This window comes from Balaenoptera physalus (assembly GCF_965194825.1).
Source record: "Balaenoptera physalus genome assembly, chromosome: 19".
Taxonomy (NCBI): Eukaryota; Metazoa; Chordata; class Mammalia; order Artiodactyla; family Balaenopteridae; genus Balaenoptera; species Balaenoptera physalus.
In genome coordinates this window covers 3,018,705-3,031,502 of record NC_138900.1, presented here as the reverse complement: position 1 = coordinate 3,031,502, position 12,798 = coordinate 3,018,705, and the positions used below count along the sequence as shown (strand labels likewise).

At 54.5% G+C, this 12,798-nt stretch overlaps 1 protein-coding gene and 1 pseudogene across 3 annotated transcripts; both read right to left on the bottom strand.

Annotated features, from left to right (window-relative positions):
- Window positions 1–1,906: 1,906 nt before the first annotated feature.
- On the bottom strand, window positions 1,907–12,555 carry LOC309649622 (leukocyte immunoglobulin-like receptor subfamily A member 2; annotated as a pseudogene). Its single transcript has 6 exons — window positions 12,536–12,555; window positions 12,260–12,394; window positions 11,633–11,782; window positions 11,188–11,423; window positions 10,741–11,151; window positions 1,907–2,254 (listed from the first exon to the last, which is right to left on the bottom strand). The product of its transcript is annotated as a leukocyte immunoglobulin-like receptor subfamily A member 2 (transcript).
- LOC309648218 (leukocyte immunoglobulin-like receptor subfamily A member 6) lies at window positions 2,250–5,383 on the bottom strand. 2 transcript variants are annotated; one of them, XM_082436640.1, is made up of 7 exons: window positions 5,179–5,383; window positions 4,989–5,024; window positions 4,520–4,804; window positions 4,071–4,373; window positions 3,549–3,845; window positions 2,988–3,290; window positions 2,250–2,446 (listed from the first exon to the last, which is right to left on the bottom strand). In XM_082436640.1, the coding sequence occupies exons 1-7, from the start codon at window positions 5,210–5,212 to the stop codon at window positions 2,286–2,288; spliced, it is 1,419 nt and encodes a 472-aa protein (XP_082292766.1). In that variant the 5' UTR covers window positions 5,213–5,383; the 3' UTR covers window positions 2,250–2,285. The 2 variants fall into 2 exon arrangements, with proteins under 2 accessions (XP_082292766.1, XP_082292767.1); XM_082436641.1 differs by lacking the exon at window positions 4,520–4,804.
- Window positions 12,556–12,798: the final 243 nt, after the last annotated feature.

The following is a 12,798-nucleotide window of genomic DNA, read 5'->3' as shown; positions in this document are numbered from 1 at the left end:
AGAGTGATGGTGGCTTCATACAACGACTTTGGGACTGTTTCCTCCTCTTTAATCTTTTGGACACGTTTGAGAAGGATCGGTGTAAGTCCTTCTTTGTATGTTTGGCAGGATTCTCCCGTGAAGTCATCTGCTCCTGGACGTGTGTTTGCAGGGAGTTTTTTTGTTTTTTTAAATTACAGATTCTATTTCACGTCTAGTGATCAGTATGTTCAAAGTTATCTATTTCTTCTTGATTCCATTTTGGTGGGCTGTATGTTCCTAAAACGTGTCCATTTCTTCTAGGTTGTCCAATGTGTAGGAATAGAATTGTTTATAGTATTAGCTTATGATTTTTTTGTATTTCTTTGGGGTAGATTGTTATTTTTCCTCTTGCATATTCTTATTTGGTTTAGTCGGGTCCCAGATTGTGTGCTTTTGAATTTGATGTAATGAAATATACCGTTATAGTTTTTCTTCACTTATTCACTGTCATGCTTGAAAATTGATCCGTATTATTGTATCAGTTTAACTTTGTGTATTTTTCTGTCATATAAAATTCAGTTGCATACATGAGTATATACACCAAACCATTAATTTTTGGTGAGATTTGTTTCTATCATTTTGTCTGACATGAACGACCCCTCTGTCAAAGTTCTCCTGAATGTATACTCATGGTTATGTACACATGTTCCTCTAGGTTATATAACTGTGGGTCACAGCTGCGTGTCTCTTCCTTTTAACCGATGATTCTTATTTACTCTCCAAATTGACTGAGGCAAGTAGTACACCCACCAATAATGTACTGGGATTCAAAGTGCTCAGTGTTTCTCCCACAGCTGAGATTTCCATTGTTTTCTCTTTTGCCTCTCATGTGGATGGACTAGGAGTTTGGCATCATAATTTCATGGAAACCAGGGCATAAAACTGACGTGGAAATGATCTAATCATGATGCTTTATATAAAGGACTCATCTGTGTGCATCGGGGTCAACATTGAGCTGTGCTCCAGCTGGATCAGACTCAGTTCTCTGGGAAAGAGAATTCTACTCATTACTTCCCCACTCTGCCTTCAGCGCATTCACACAGGTACCATGAGGTTGGCCGCAAAGAGAGTATTTACGCTAAAGAAAGACATGGCATGAATCTGGGCTTTTTACAAAGTGGTATATTCCTAAGCCTGTTTAATATCACAGCAGCTGGCTGTCACTTCAAACGACACCTTGTTCCTTCACACTGATGGTGTTTCTGGAGAAACTATACCAGGTGTCATCTGACGAGGAGAGAAGGGCTTGAAGGGTCAAGAGAGGGTTTTAGGGAAGACTTTTTGATTTACCTGTTCCAAATTTGGCCCCAATTTCACCCATTCATTCAGCTTTTAAACGATATTCTGTTTCTTTTTTTAAAAATTAATTTAGTTTTATTTATTTATTTTTGGCTGTGTTGGGTCTTCGTTGCTGCACGCGGGCTTTCTCTAGTTGTGGCGAGCGGGGGCTGCTCAGTGTTGCGGTGCGTGGGCTTCTCATTGCAGTGGCTTCTCTTGTTGTGGAGCACGGGCTCTAGGCATGTGGGCTTCAGTAGTTGTCACTCGTGGGCTCTAGAGCGCAGGCTCAGTAGTTGTGGCGCATGGGCTTAGTTGCTCCGAGGCATGTGGGATCTTCCCAGACCAGGGCTCGAACCCATGTCCCCTGCATTGGCAGGCGGATTCTTAACCACTGAGCTACCAGGGAAGTCCGATATTCTGTTTCTGAGTGAAGGGATGGAGGTCAGTAGCACACACCAGCGAAGGTGGAATTTAAAAATAAACAAATGTATTACATGAAAGTGGGCCAGAGCAAGAACATGCGTAAGGTGTGGACGCAGACCTGCCATGTGGGATGCGCCTTATGGCACAGGGGTGAGAGGGGCCGGGGCAGGCAGGGAGCGTCACCACTGGTGGGGAGGGAAGGCACCACGGTTAACCGAGGCCCAGGCCTCCACAGGGACTCCCACACCTTCTCCTGCACCCACACCGTGTCTCTCCCTCCCCGGTCAGACAGTTCACACAACACGTGCTGCAGATTCTCTTCCAGAACGTCCTGGGCACGTAAGGCCATGTCCAGGGCTCCGCCGCTCGGGACGGTGCATGGTTCCCTCTTGTGTTCAGCTCCTGGCTGCATCTTGCGTTCCTCCGTGGCCGTGTGGAGCCTGAAAGAGCAGAATCCCGAGGCCCAGCAGGATCAAGCCAGCCACGCCCATCCGGATGAGATTCTCCACTGTGTAGTCTTGGGGGTGTGAGGCTAGGATTTGTGGACAAAGAGGTCACAGAGGTCAGAGCAGATCTGAATCACCCCAGAATCCAGGGTGTCCACCCAGGGAACCCGCCTCCCCTTGACAGGACATGACGCTCGGAGCCCAGCCCCATATCTGAGTGATTTTACCTCTCGTGGGATCTGACGTGTTTTGTGACGGGTGGATGGCGTCAGCTGCTCCTGAGAAGCATAAAGTGAGGGTGTGAGTGAGGAACTGGGGAGACACGAGCCCTTCTCCCAGGTTCTGTGTGCTCAATGCCCCCAGTTCTCATATTACAGCTCCTACGCAGTTCCTTAATGAACGCTTTCTCTAATGTGCCAGGTCCCCTCTGCCCTCCTCATTGCATTCTCTCAGCCTCCCTGTGTTCTTTGAACTCAGAACCTGCTTTTGAATCACTTTGGAACCGAGTTGGCTGTGCCCCCGGTGCTCAGGATTAGTGAGAGAAGTGGTCTCTTAATGCAGAAATAATTGAGTGCTGTGTGTCCTGTGTTCAGTCTGAGATTGAAGACCCTGTAATCTTATTCTCCTACTTCTGGGAGTTCCCACTGATTCAACAGCTGAGGACCCAGGATCCAGTGATGAGAGTTTGGAGTCAGGGGCATTGAATGTCCTCCTCTCTGGAGCCCCCCTGTGTCCCCTCATTCATTACTACCTCAGACATTTCTGGGGACAGAGCCCTGAGCTGACTGAGTCAGAAAGGACAGGGTCAGGGCCCCTCACCTGAGACCACGAGCTCCAGGGGGGCACTGGTGTGTGACAGCAGGTAGGGGTTACTGCTGAGTGAGCTGTAGCACCTGTAGGTCCCACTGTGGGCTGAGGTCACAGGACTCATGGAGAATTCGGCCTGGATATGCCGATCTCGGTACTTTGATCTAAGACGCAGTGGGGGATGGGCTGCCCCCTCCTTGGACAGAAGGAAAGTTTCCGTCCTGCTCCCTGACTGACACAGCAGGGTCACGTTCTCTCCTGAGGCCACCACGGGGCCCGGCTGCACCGAGAGGGAGGGCGTGTCAGGGAACCATCCTAGAGAGAGGAAGGGGGGTGAGGGGCTGCCCGCCCCCTGGTTCTGAACTGCGACTCAGCAGGGCCTCCCTGAGGCCCCTCATCGCTGTCTGTCTCTGTTCTCTCTGAGTCTCTCCCTCTCCCTGCCCACCCCCGTCTCTCTCTGTCTCGCTCCCGCCCTGGGGACCCCGCACGCCTGGTCCCGGCATCACCACCTGGGGCTCCCCCGGCAGGACCTGTGCAGAGTCTGGGTCCCCGACCGACCCGCCGGCTCCTCACCTGCCACCAGGACGTCCAGGGGGTCACTGGGGGCCGACCACGCGGAGGAGAGGTTGTGCCCACCGTAGCATCTGTACCGGCCCCCGTGGGTGCTGGTCACCGGGCCCAGGGGGAAGTCGGCCTGCGAGAGCCCAGCCTGGGGCTGCCGGCCAGGGCGCTGGGGGAGGGCCTGTCCCCCCTCCTGGGACAGAGCGAATCTGTCGTAGCCGACGTCAGAGCGACACTGGAGGGTCAGGCTCTGTCCAGAGGCCACGACAGGGCCCTGCGGGGTCAGGAGGGAGGGCTTCCCGGACACACCTGGGGGAAGACCAGCCCTGGGCTGTAGGGGCTGGTTCCTCCCGTGAAGCCCCTTCTCCCGTCCTGGTCCCCAGGCCTCACTGTCGCTCACACTCTGTGTCTCTGTCCTGTGCGCCCCACTCCCCCCTCACCCCACCCTCTCATCTGGGACAATCCTGGGAGAAAAGCATCTAATAATCTGTCTCGTGCCTCAAAGTGCGTGAGGCCAGGGTGGGACTTCCTCACCTGGGACCAGGAGCTCCAGGGGGTCACTGGGGGCTGACCACACCTGGGGGGTGTCCCTGTTAAAGCCGTGACATCTGAACGTCCACCTGTGGCTGGGGGTCACGGGACCCACGGGGAGCAGGGTCTGGGTCTGCCCATAGGGGCGTCGCTGTGCATCCAGGGTCCAGGAGGACTTGGGTTCTCCTTCCTTAGTCAGAATGAACCCGTCCAGTCCCTGCCATGAGCTACACCGGAGGGTCACGTTCCCTCCCGAGGTCACCACAGGGCTCGGCAGGGCTGAGAGGGTGGGTTTGCTGTGGGCCCCTAGGAGAGAAGGAGGGAGCTTGTGAAATGGGGCTCACACCCCCTCCCCTCCCCCAGGGCTGGGCTGTGAGAGGGACACAGCCCTGAGAGCAGACCCCCTTCCTGAGGGCAGAGCGTGAGGCCGGGACCCCCGAGTGTCCTCTCACCTGCCACCACCAGCGCCAGGGGGTCACTGCGCTCTGACCAGCCAGTGAGTCTGCGATAGTAACAGTGGTATGTCCCTGCGTCGGGCTCTGTCATGTGTGGGATGGAGAACTTGCCCTTGTCCCTGGGCTCCAGTGGGGGCTGTCTGTCCCAGGGAGCTGAGCTTCCCTCTTTATCCAAACGGAACTCCCGGGCCCCCAGGGTGCCCTGACACCAGATGGTCACGGGGCTCCCCCAGGGGATCACAGAGCCTGGCTCAGCCCAGATGGTGGGTTTGGGGAGGGTTCCTGGAAGGACGTCAGAGGCTGGGTCACAAGACATCGTCACCCCCAGGTCCCCAGCTCTCAGCCCCAAACCTCCCAGACTCCCCCTCCTTCAGCCCAGAACCGCTGTTCCCCATCCCCATTGCCTGGGGGTGGCCCCTTGTCCCCATGAGCAGGAGGGAGCTGGGACACCTGGGGACAGACTCACCTGCCTGCACGTGGGTCCTCAGGCCCACACGCAGCCCTGGAAGAGAGACCCCTGTGAGAGATTTGCCCTGAACAGCGCCTCTCCTCCCCGTGAGCCTCCTGAGTCCTGGGGTCTCCTGACAGAGCAGCCTGGCTGTGGGGGGGGGGGTCCCTCCGTGCCTAGGGCTTCCCCTCCCCCTCCTCCATCTCACCGAGGCAGAGCAGGGCCGTGAGGCTGGGGGTCATGGCGTCTCGTCCCTGTGGTCCAGGCGGTGCAGATGGAGGAGACCACGGTGCCCTCAGGACGGAGACCCGAGGGTGTGTCCACTGGGAGGCTGGTCCTCCCCGTCACGGGGCTGTCACGTCAGCAGCCCCACAGGAAGGGGAACTGCCCCTGCTTGACAGCCTGGCCCTCATTCCCATGACAGACCCGGTGTCTTCCTGAGACGCCCCTTCCAGGTGAGGGTGACCTGGGCGCGTCCTTCCCTCTCAGAGCCTCGCCGTGGGGTCTCCTTCATCCTCAGCCCGTCCATCAGCACGTCCCTGTGGGGTCTTCACCATGGACAGGGTCACCGAGGCCGTGGCGATGCTTCAGGGAGGATGCAGGTTCCTGCTGCCCCGCAGAGCTCAGGTCAGCAGAGACGCACGTTTAACATCTACCTACAGCTCCGTGGAGGTCAATGTGGCAATGAGCACAGAGGAGAAGTTCAGGGAAATAAGGAAGGAAACATGCCTGCTCCCCTGGCCCCGGGGTGTGGGTTTGCTTTCTAACTCAGCCCCCTTCAGGGACTTCTCCCTTTTTCTTGAAACAACGTCCACCCCACCTTCCTGGGAACAAGCCCCTGAGTCGTTCCTGCCTGCTTGGTGGCCCTTGATCCTTGGACAGGGCTCTCCTCCCCGTCCTGTCATCCTGCCTGGAAGCTTAGGGGACGTTGATTTGAGTTAGAGGTCTCACTTTGAAGGAAAACATCTCTATTTAAACCTGTCCCCACTGCTCTTGTAAGCTTGAGGGCAGTGCCCTGTCTGAGCCTGAGTTTCCTCCTCTGCGTGTTGTCACGAGCCCCACTCCTCGGAGTGGCTGTGAGCTCAGTGGTGTCAGCTTCATTGCAGGATCGTCATTGTTAATTTCCAGAGCAGGTGACAACAGGAGTGGGTGGGACAGGAAAGGACCCTGGGCTCAGACTCCACGGCAAAGTGGGTGATTGTGGTGCCCACCCAAGAGCCCTCCTTGCTCCTAACGCTGAGAAATGCTATTTTGAATATTTCTGAAACACGTACCCACAGACACATGCAGAAAAAGAGAAAGAAAGTTTCCCAAATGGAGAGGGAACCAGAGCAAAGACGAGGGAACTAGGCTGAGTGGCCCCTGCTGGCCGGGATCACCAGGGGGTCATAGGGAGGAGGTTCCCACCTGTGTGGACAGAGAGAGGGACCCAGGGCCTCACAGGCGGGGAGGGGTCAGGGCTCCAGGTGAAGGCTGAAGCTGCGGCCCCCCTTCCCCGCGTTTCTGGACGGGCACTGGGTTGGCTCTGCTCCCTGCCCCAGGCCCGTGGTCAGCATTGAGCCACCTCCCCTGTGTGGCATGAAACAGACTCAGTCCAGGATTGTCAGCCATGGGCTTTCACCCTCGTGGGAGTGTGAGGGTCCCATTGGACCATCCCCGAGGGCACAGCCGTGAGCAGGTGCTAAGTCTGAGACGGTGGAGAGCCCGGGGCAGGAGCGGCTGCAGCGGTCTCCCCTGGTCGCCTGACGCCCAGCACAGCCCTGGGAGAAGCCTTCTAGGAAAGATCGGGGGTGTGAGGGGAGCGCCTTTAACAGGAATGGACATCACAGTGACCCAGTAATGATGACAGTGCTACGACAGCCGTCTGCTGACGCATGGGGGTGTCCTAGGCAAGGAAGTAGAGTCAGTAGGAAACCAATAAAGAGGTGAAAAAAAATATAGAACATACTTGATGTGAATATCTTGGGTATAACAGCACAATGAGTGACTTTGCTGAAATAAAAATATGAAAAAAAAAGAATCAGTAGGAAAATACGACAGTCGATTTAAATTAAGCGTGTTTAAATATCTGAAAAAGAAAGGGAGGCAGCCATTTGGATTATTTTATAGAAGAACTGGCAGTTATTGAAAAGAGTTAGAAAAGGTAGAGATGAAAAATCCAGTAGAATCAACACATTAAAAAATGTCATCCCATCACGGACAAGACAGCTGAGGGACCCATTATGAAACTGAATACAATATTGAGGAAATGTTCCAGAATGAAGGTTAGAGAGACCAGAAATGGAAATTCAAGATACTTGGGGAATAGAATGAGGAGGGCCAACGTCATATCTGTGGTAAGTGTCAGAAGGAAAGGTCATGACATACAACACAGCCAAAGAAATAAAGAACTGAACCTTTTTCAGAGATGAGGACAGGCCAGCTAAGTGCTAGGACGCGTGTATTTAAAGTGGCATCTGTATCTTGACCCTTCTTGGTCAATTAAGAAAATGAAGGTTAAATTAAAAATAAAAGTATCTCAGACTGAACTGTACACTTCGAAACGGTTAATTCTATTTTGTGTAAATTTCAACTGAAAAAAATCAAGGACGACTGTGCTGGGGCCCTACAAATGTCCTGAAACTACTTCCTGTAGAAAATGCAAATTACCGTTAAGAGAATGACAAGCTCATTGGGACCAGACTACCCCCTACCAAAAGGTGATGCCAGAAGATATTGGAGAAATCCCTTCAGGGAATTCACGGGGAAGAATTTTACACTGAGCCAAATTATTTTTAAGGGACAAAAGTGAAAGGCTCATCAGAGGGTAAATCCCTAAATACGAGGAGATTCCAGGCACCGCGTCTGACCTGCGGGCGCTGTGTCCATTCCGCTGAGCCCACCACGTCCGGCTGCGTCTCCCTGAGAGATAAGAGGGTTCTGCGGGGTGGATCCCTTACCCATCACATGTATGTTCCTCTCCTCGTAGTTGAGTCACACACTTAGTTTGAAATAAGAGATGTTTTCAAGTAACTTGATAAAGAGAGAATGAGAGTGAAAGAAGGCATTTCCAGAGACGCAAGTTCTTAGATATTTTACTATTTTCACACTCAGTGAAAGGAATACTAAAGATGTAATGGAGAAAGTGAGATGTAACATGAGAAAAACACCGAAAAATTAACAAACACAACTTGTACACACACCCACAGATGCACCCACACGTGTGCACACAGACACACAGATGTGCACACGCACATACATGTATATAGAGTACCCAAATTTCAGGTAAAGCATAATGAGAACATTGTCTTCTCTAATGGAGGAGGAGAATGCATAGTTGTTTAGAAATAAAAATGTAAATACATATGTTAACATGGGAGTAACTGCCTAAAATTAGAAATGGAATAACTACCAATGTGCTTGGTGTAATTAAATGAAAGAAAAAATTTTTGGCTTTATTGAGATATAAGTAACAAAAATTGTATATATTTAAGATGTACAACTTAATGTTTTTATTTTATAAAAAAACAGTAATTTATTTATTTATTTATTTATTTATTTGGCTGTGTTGGGTCTTAGTTGTGGCACGCAGGATCTTCGCTGTGGCAGGCGGGATCTTTCGTTGCGTGCGCAGGCTCCAGAGTGCACGGGCTCAGTAGTTGCAGCTCGTGGGCTTAGTTGCCCTGTGGCATGTGGGATCTTAGTTCCCTGACCAGGGATCCAACCTGCGTCCCAAGCATTGGAAGGTGGATTCTTAACCACCGGACCACCAGAGAAGTCCCACTTGATGTTTTTATGTACACTTACCTTGTGAAATAATCACCACAATTAAGCTAATTAACATATCCATGACCTCACATACTGAACATTTGTGTGTGAGTGTGTGTGTGGTGAGAACACTTAAGGTCTATCCTGTAAGCAAATTTCAAGTCTACAGTGGAATACTGTGAACTCTAGTCGCATCACTGTACATCACATCTCCAGAAGTTACTCGACTGCGTAACTGCAACGTTGTTCCCCGTGACCAGCATCTCCCCACTGACCCCTTTCCCAGCCTCTGGCAACCACCATTCTCCTGTGTTTCTATCAGTCTGACTATTTTAGATCCCCCAGGGAAGTGAGCTCGGGCTGTATTTGTCTTTCTGTGTCTGGCTTATTTTACTTCACATAATGTCCTCCAGCTTCATCCACGTTTCCCAAACGGAAGGATTCCCTTCTTTTTAAAGGCTGAATAACATTCCAGTGTGTGTGTGTGCGCGCGTGCGTGCGCGTATCTCACATTTTCTTCATCTCTTCATCTTTCGACAGGCATTGAGGTTGTATCCATATCCTGGCTAATGTGAATAATGCTGCAGTGAACAAAGGAGTGCAGATATCTCTCTGAGGTCCTGGTTTCATCTGCTTTGGATATATACCCAGAAGTGGAATTGCTGGATGTTATGGTAGGTAGTTCTATTTTTAATTTTTTGAGGAAATTGCATACTGTTTTCCACAGTGGCTGCACCGATTTGCATTCCCACCAACAATACATAGGGTTCTCTTTTCTCCACAGCTTTGCCAACAGCTGTTATCTTTTTTTAAAATTAATTTATTTATTTTTGGCCATGCTGGGTCTTCATTGCTGTGCACCGGCTTTCTCTAGTTGTGGCGAGCAGGGGCTACTCTTCGTTGCAGTGCACGGGCTTCTCATTGCGGTGGCTTCTCTTGTTGTGGAGCACAGGCTCTAGGCGCGCGGGCTTCAGTAGTTGTGGCACATGGGCTCAGTAGTTGTGGCTCGTGGGCTCTAGAGCGCAGGCTCAGTAGTTGTGACACACAGGCTTACTTGCTCCGTGGCATGTGGGATCTTCCCGGACCAGGGCTCGAACCCATGTCCCCTGCGTTGGCAGGCAGATTCTTAACCACTGCACCACCAGGGAAGCCCTATAGTGTCATGTCTTACATTTAGGTCTTTAAACCATTTTGAGTCTTTTTTGTATATGGTGTGAGGGAGTGTTCTAATTTGATGACTTACATGTAGCTGTCCAGTGAATCCCACCACCTCCTTGACGTGAAAATGAGAGGCCACCTTCACTCTGCCCTTCGTATCGTGGGGCTGATTCCATAGGTGCCGTGACGACTCTAAGGGCTCCTAGAAATCAGCACCCAGACAGAGGCGAGGAGGGCGCCTGCTCTTTCCCCCTCTCTCAGCTGGGCATCTTCCCTTCATGCATTTCTCCTCACTATGACCACCCAATAGGCGCCAGTGACCTCAGTGATACCTGAGACATGAAGCCCCCTTCCTTCATCTCCACTCCCACCCCCAGGTCCGGTGGGAAGCGACCCTTCTGTAAAGGTTTAGTGGGGAAGGGCTAACAGAAGCTCAGCCCAGGACTGGGGAGACGGTGTCTCCTCTAGGCTAAGAGGACGCTGTTACCCAGCAGACACGGCGCTCGTGCCTGTGGGTGAGAGTCTGCAGCCCCAGTGCTGCCTGGAACAACAAGGACAGAGGGAGGGTGTGGCGTGTCTGCATCTTCATGTTGTTCTCAGCTCCGTGCCTTCCCTCAAAGTTCCGAGCTTCCGCCCTCCCGCCTCCCTTCTGCACACACCTAGCACGGCCTGGACCCTGCGGTGGGGTGCGTGGAGTAGAGGGACAGGGGCTCCCCCTGTACTGTCCGTCCCTCCGTGGGGCGGGGCCACCTGTGGCTGGCGTCCCTGTGTCCCTCTTCTCCTCCTCCAGCTCAGAGCCCTCCTGGGACAGGGCCGTGAGCCGACGGTCTGGCTCCTCAATGGATGTGGGGAGGGGGCCCCTCACCTGAGAGCAGGCGCTCCAGGGGTCGCTGGGCTGTGACATCAGGGAGGGGGAGGTGCTGAGTGAGCTGTAGCACGTGTAGGTCCCACTGTGGGCTGAGGTCACAGCACTCAAGGTGAAGTTGGCCTGAAAGGGTGGAGCCGTGTCCTGCAGACGAAGGTTCTGGGGAGGAGCGAGTGACCCCTCCTTGGACAGATGGAGGGGATCGGACCAGATCTCAGAGCCACGCTGCAGGGTCGTGTTCTCTCCCCAGGGCACTGAAGGTCCCGGCTGGGCTGAGAGGGAGGGTTTCCTGTATATTCCTGGGGCGAGGAAGGTCATGATGTGTAGAGAGCCACCCCCAACACACCCTTGACCCTGAGCTGAGGGACCACCATCCTCTCTCCAGGGACCCTGTCTGTGACCCCCTCTCAGCTGCTCTCAGCCCCCCTGTGTGGGTCTCTCTTATCTCCCGGCACCCGCTCCATTTTTCTCACTCACTCTCCCTGGACCACTGCCCTTTCTCAATGTCTGCTCTAGGACCCCCTCCCAGCACCCCATCCCCACCAGGGGTGACTCTGGGCCCAGCATGCTGAGAACACAGTCAGGACGTGGGGCAGGACAGGGGCTCCCCACCAGCACCAAGCTGTCTCCACGGAGCACGAGCGAGCCCGGCTGGGCTGAGAGGGAGGGCTCCCTGTACACGCCTGCAGAGAGGGGCAGTGACACCGAGGGGGACGCTCACCCCACATTGCTCACTGGGGCTGCAGTGAGAGCTCTCCCTGGTCCTGCCAAGCCTCTCGCTAGTGGTTCTGCCCCAGGAGAGCAGTATCACTGACCCCCCATCACCTCAGGGCTCACTGGGCACAAGGCTCAGGTGAGGGGTCCAGGAAACGATGGGGCTGGGGGCCCTCACCTGTGACCTGGCGATGCAGAGGGTCACTGGGGTGTGACCACACATGCGGAGGGAGCTGGGAGAATCATAGCATCCGCAGGTCCGCCCACGGGAGGAGTTCACGGGCCCACAGGGCACACGGCCTGTCCCCTCCCATGGGTCCTCGATGTCCTGTGTCGGGCGGGTCAGCACCTCCCTCCGTCAGCAGGTGCAAAGTGCCCGCTGCAAACTGTGAGCTGCGTGCCAGGGACACGCTCCCTCGTGAGGCCACCACAGGGCGTGGCTGGGCTGAGGGGGGGGCTCTGTGCACCCCTGAGGGAGGGGGAGGGGCTGGGTTAAAGGGGGAGCGTCACCCCGCTCACCGCAGGTGTGGGCTGCGAGGGGAGACGTCCGTCCCCCGGCGCCCACACTCTGCTCCCTCTGCCTGTGAGGACGCCGCCGCAGTGGGAGGGGACCCGGGTCCTCCCTCCCGCCTGTCTCCACCAGGGGCAGGGGGTCACTCCGCTCTACCTGTCTTTCCTGCTGCGAGAGACACACTGATACCGCCCTGCAGGGCTTGAGCTCGAGGAGTCAAAGGGGAAACTGGCCTTGTCACTGGAGTCCCGTGGGGCCTCAGCCTCCCAGAGTCCAGAGGGCCTCTCTCTCTACAGACGGTAGACATCTGCCCTCGGAGACCCCGGACACCACATGGTCACAGGGCTTCCCTTGGTGACCATGGGGCCTAGGTCGGCCCAGATGGAGGGTGTCAGGTGGATCCCTGGAAAGGAATCAGACCCGAAGTGTCAGGGGTGCCTTTCTCCCCTCAGTTTCCCCAGCTGTCACCCCCAGACCCCTTCCAGACTGGTCACCATCATCCCAGACCCGCTGTGCTCCCCCCAGATGACCAGGGGCTTGTGGGATTCCAGCAGGTCTTGGGGGGCTCACCTGCCGGGACCTGCTCCCATGGGTCCGGGCACAGCCCTGGGAGAGAGTTCCCTGTGAGCGCCCATCCCCCAGCACACACAGATGCTCCAGGCCTGGTCGGGGCCCTGAGCGCTGGGGTCAGATCTGGGGCTGAGCACATCCTTCCTCCCCCACCAAGTTCTGCCCCCGCTGAGCCTTCTTAGACCTGGGGTCTCTCAGCTTCAGACCTGGGAGGAGAGGGGCCCCTTCCCCCCTCCCTTCCCCAAAGCCCACCGAGGCAGAGA

Bases quoted from the DNA above. Each gene is read 5' to 3' on its own strand.
- LOC309648218 (XM_082436640.1), bottom strand. From the start codon at position 5,212: ATGACCCCCAGCCTCACGGCCCTGCTCTGCCTCG. The intron at 5,025-5,178 runs GTGAGATGGAGG...TCTCTCTTCCAG, and splicing joins CACGGCCCTGCTCTGCCTCG to GGCTGCGTGTGGGCCTGAGG. The intron at 4,374-4,519 runs GTGAGAGGACAC...CTTCTCTCCTAG, and splicing joins CCTGGCGCTGGTGGTGGCAG to GGGCCCACAGCAAACCCACC.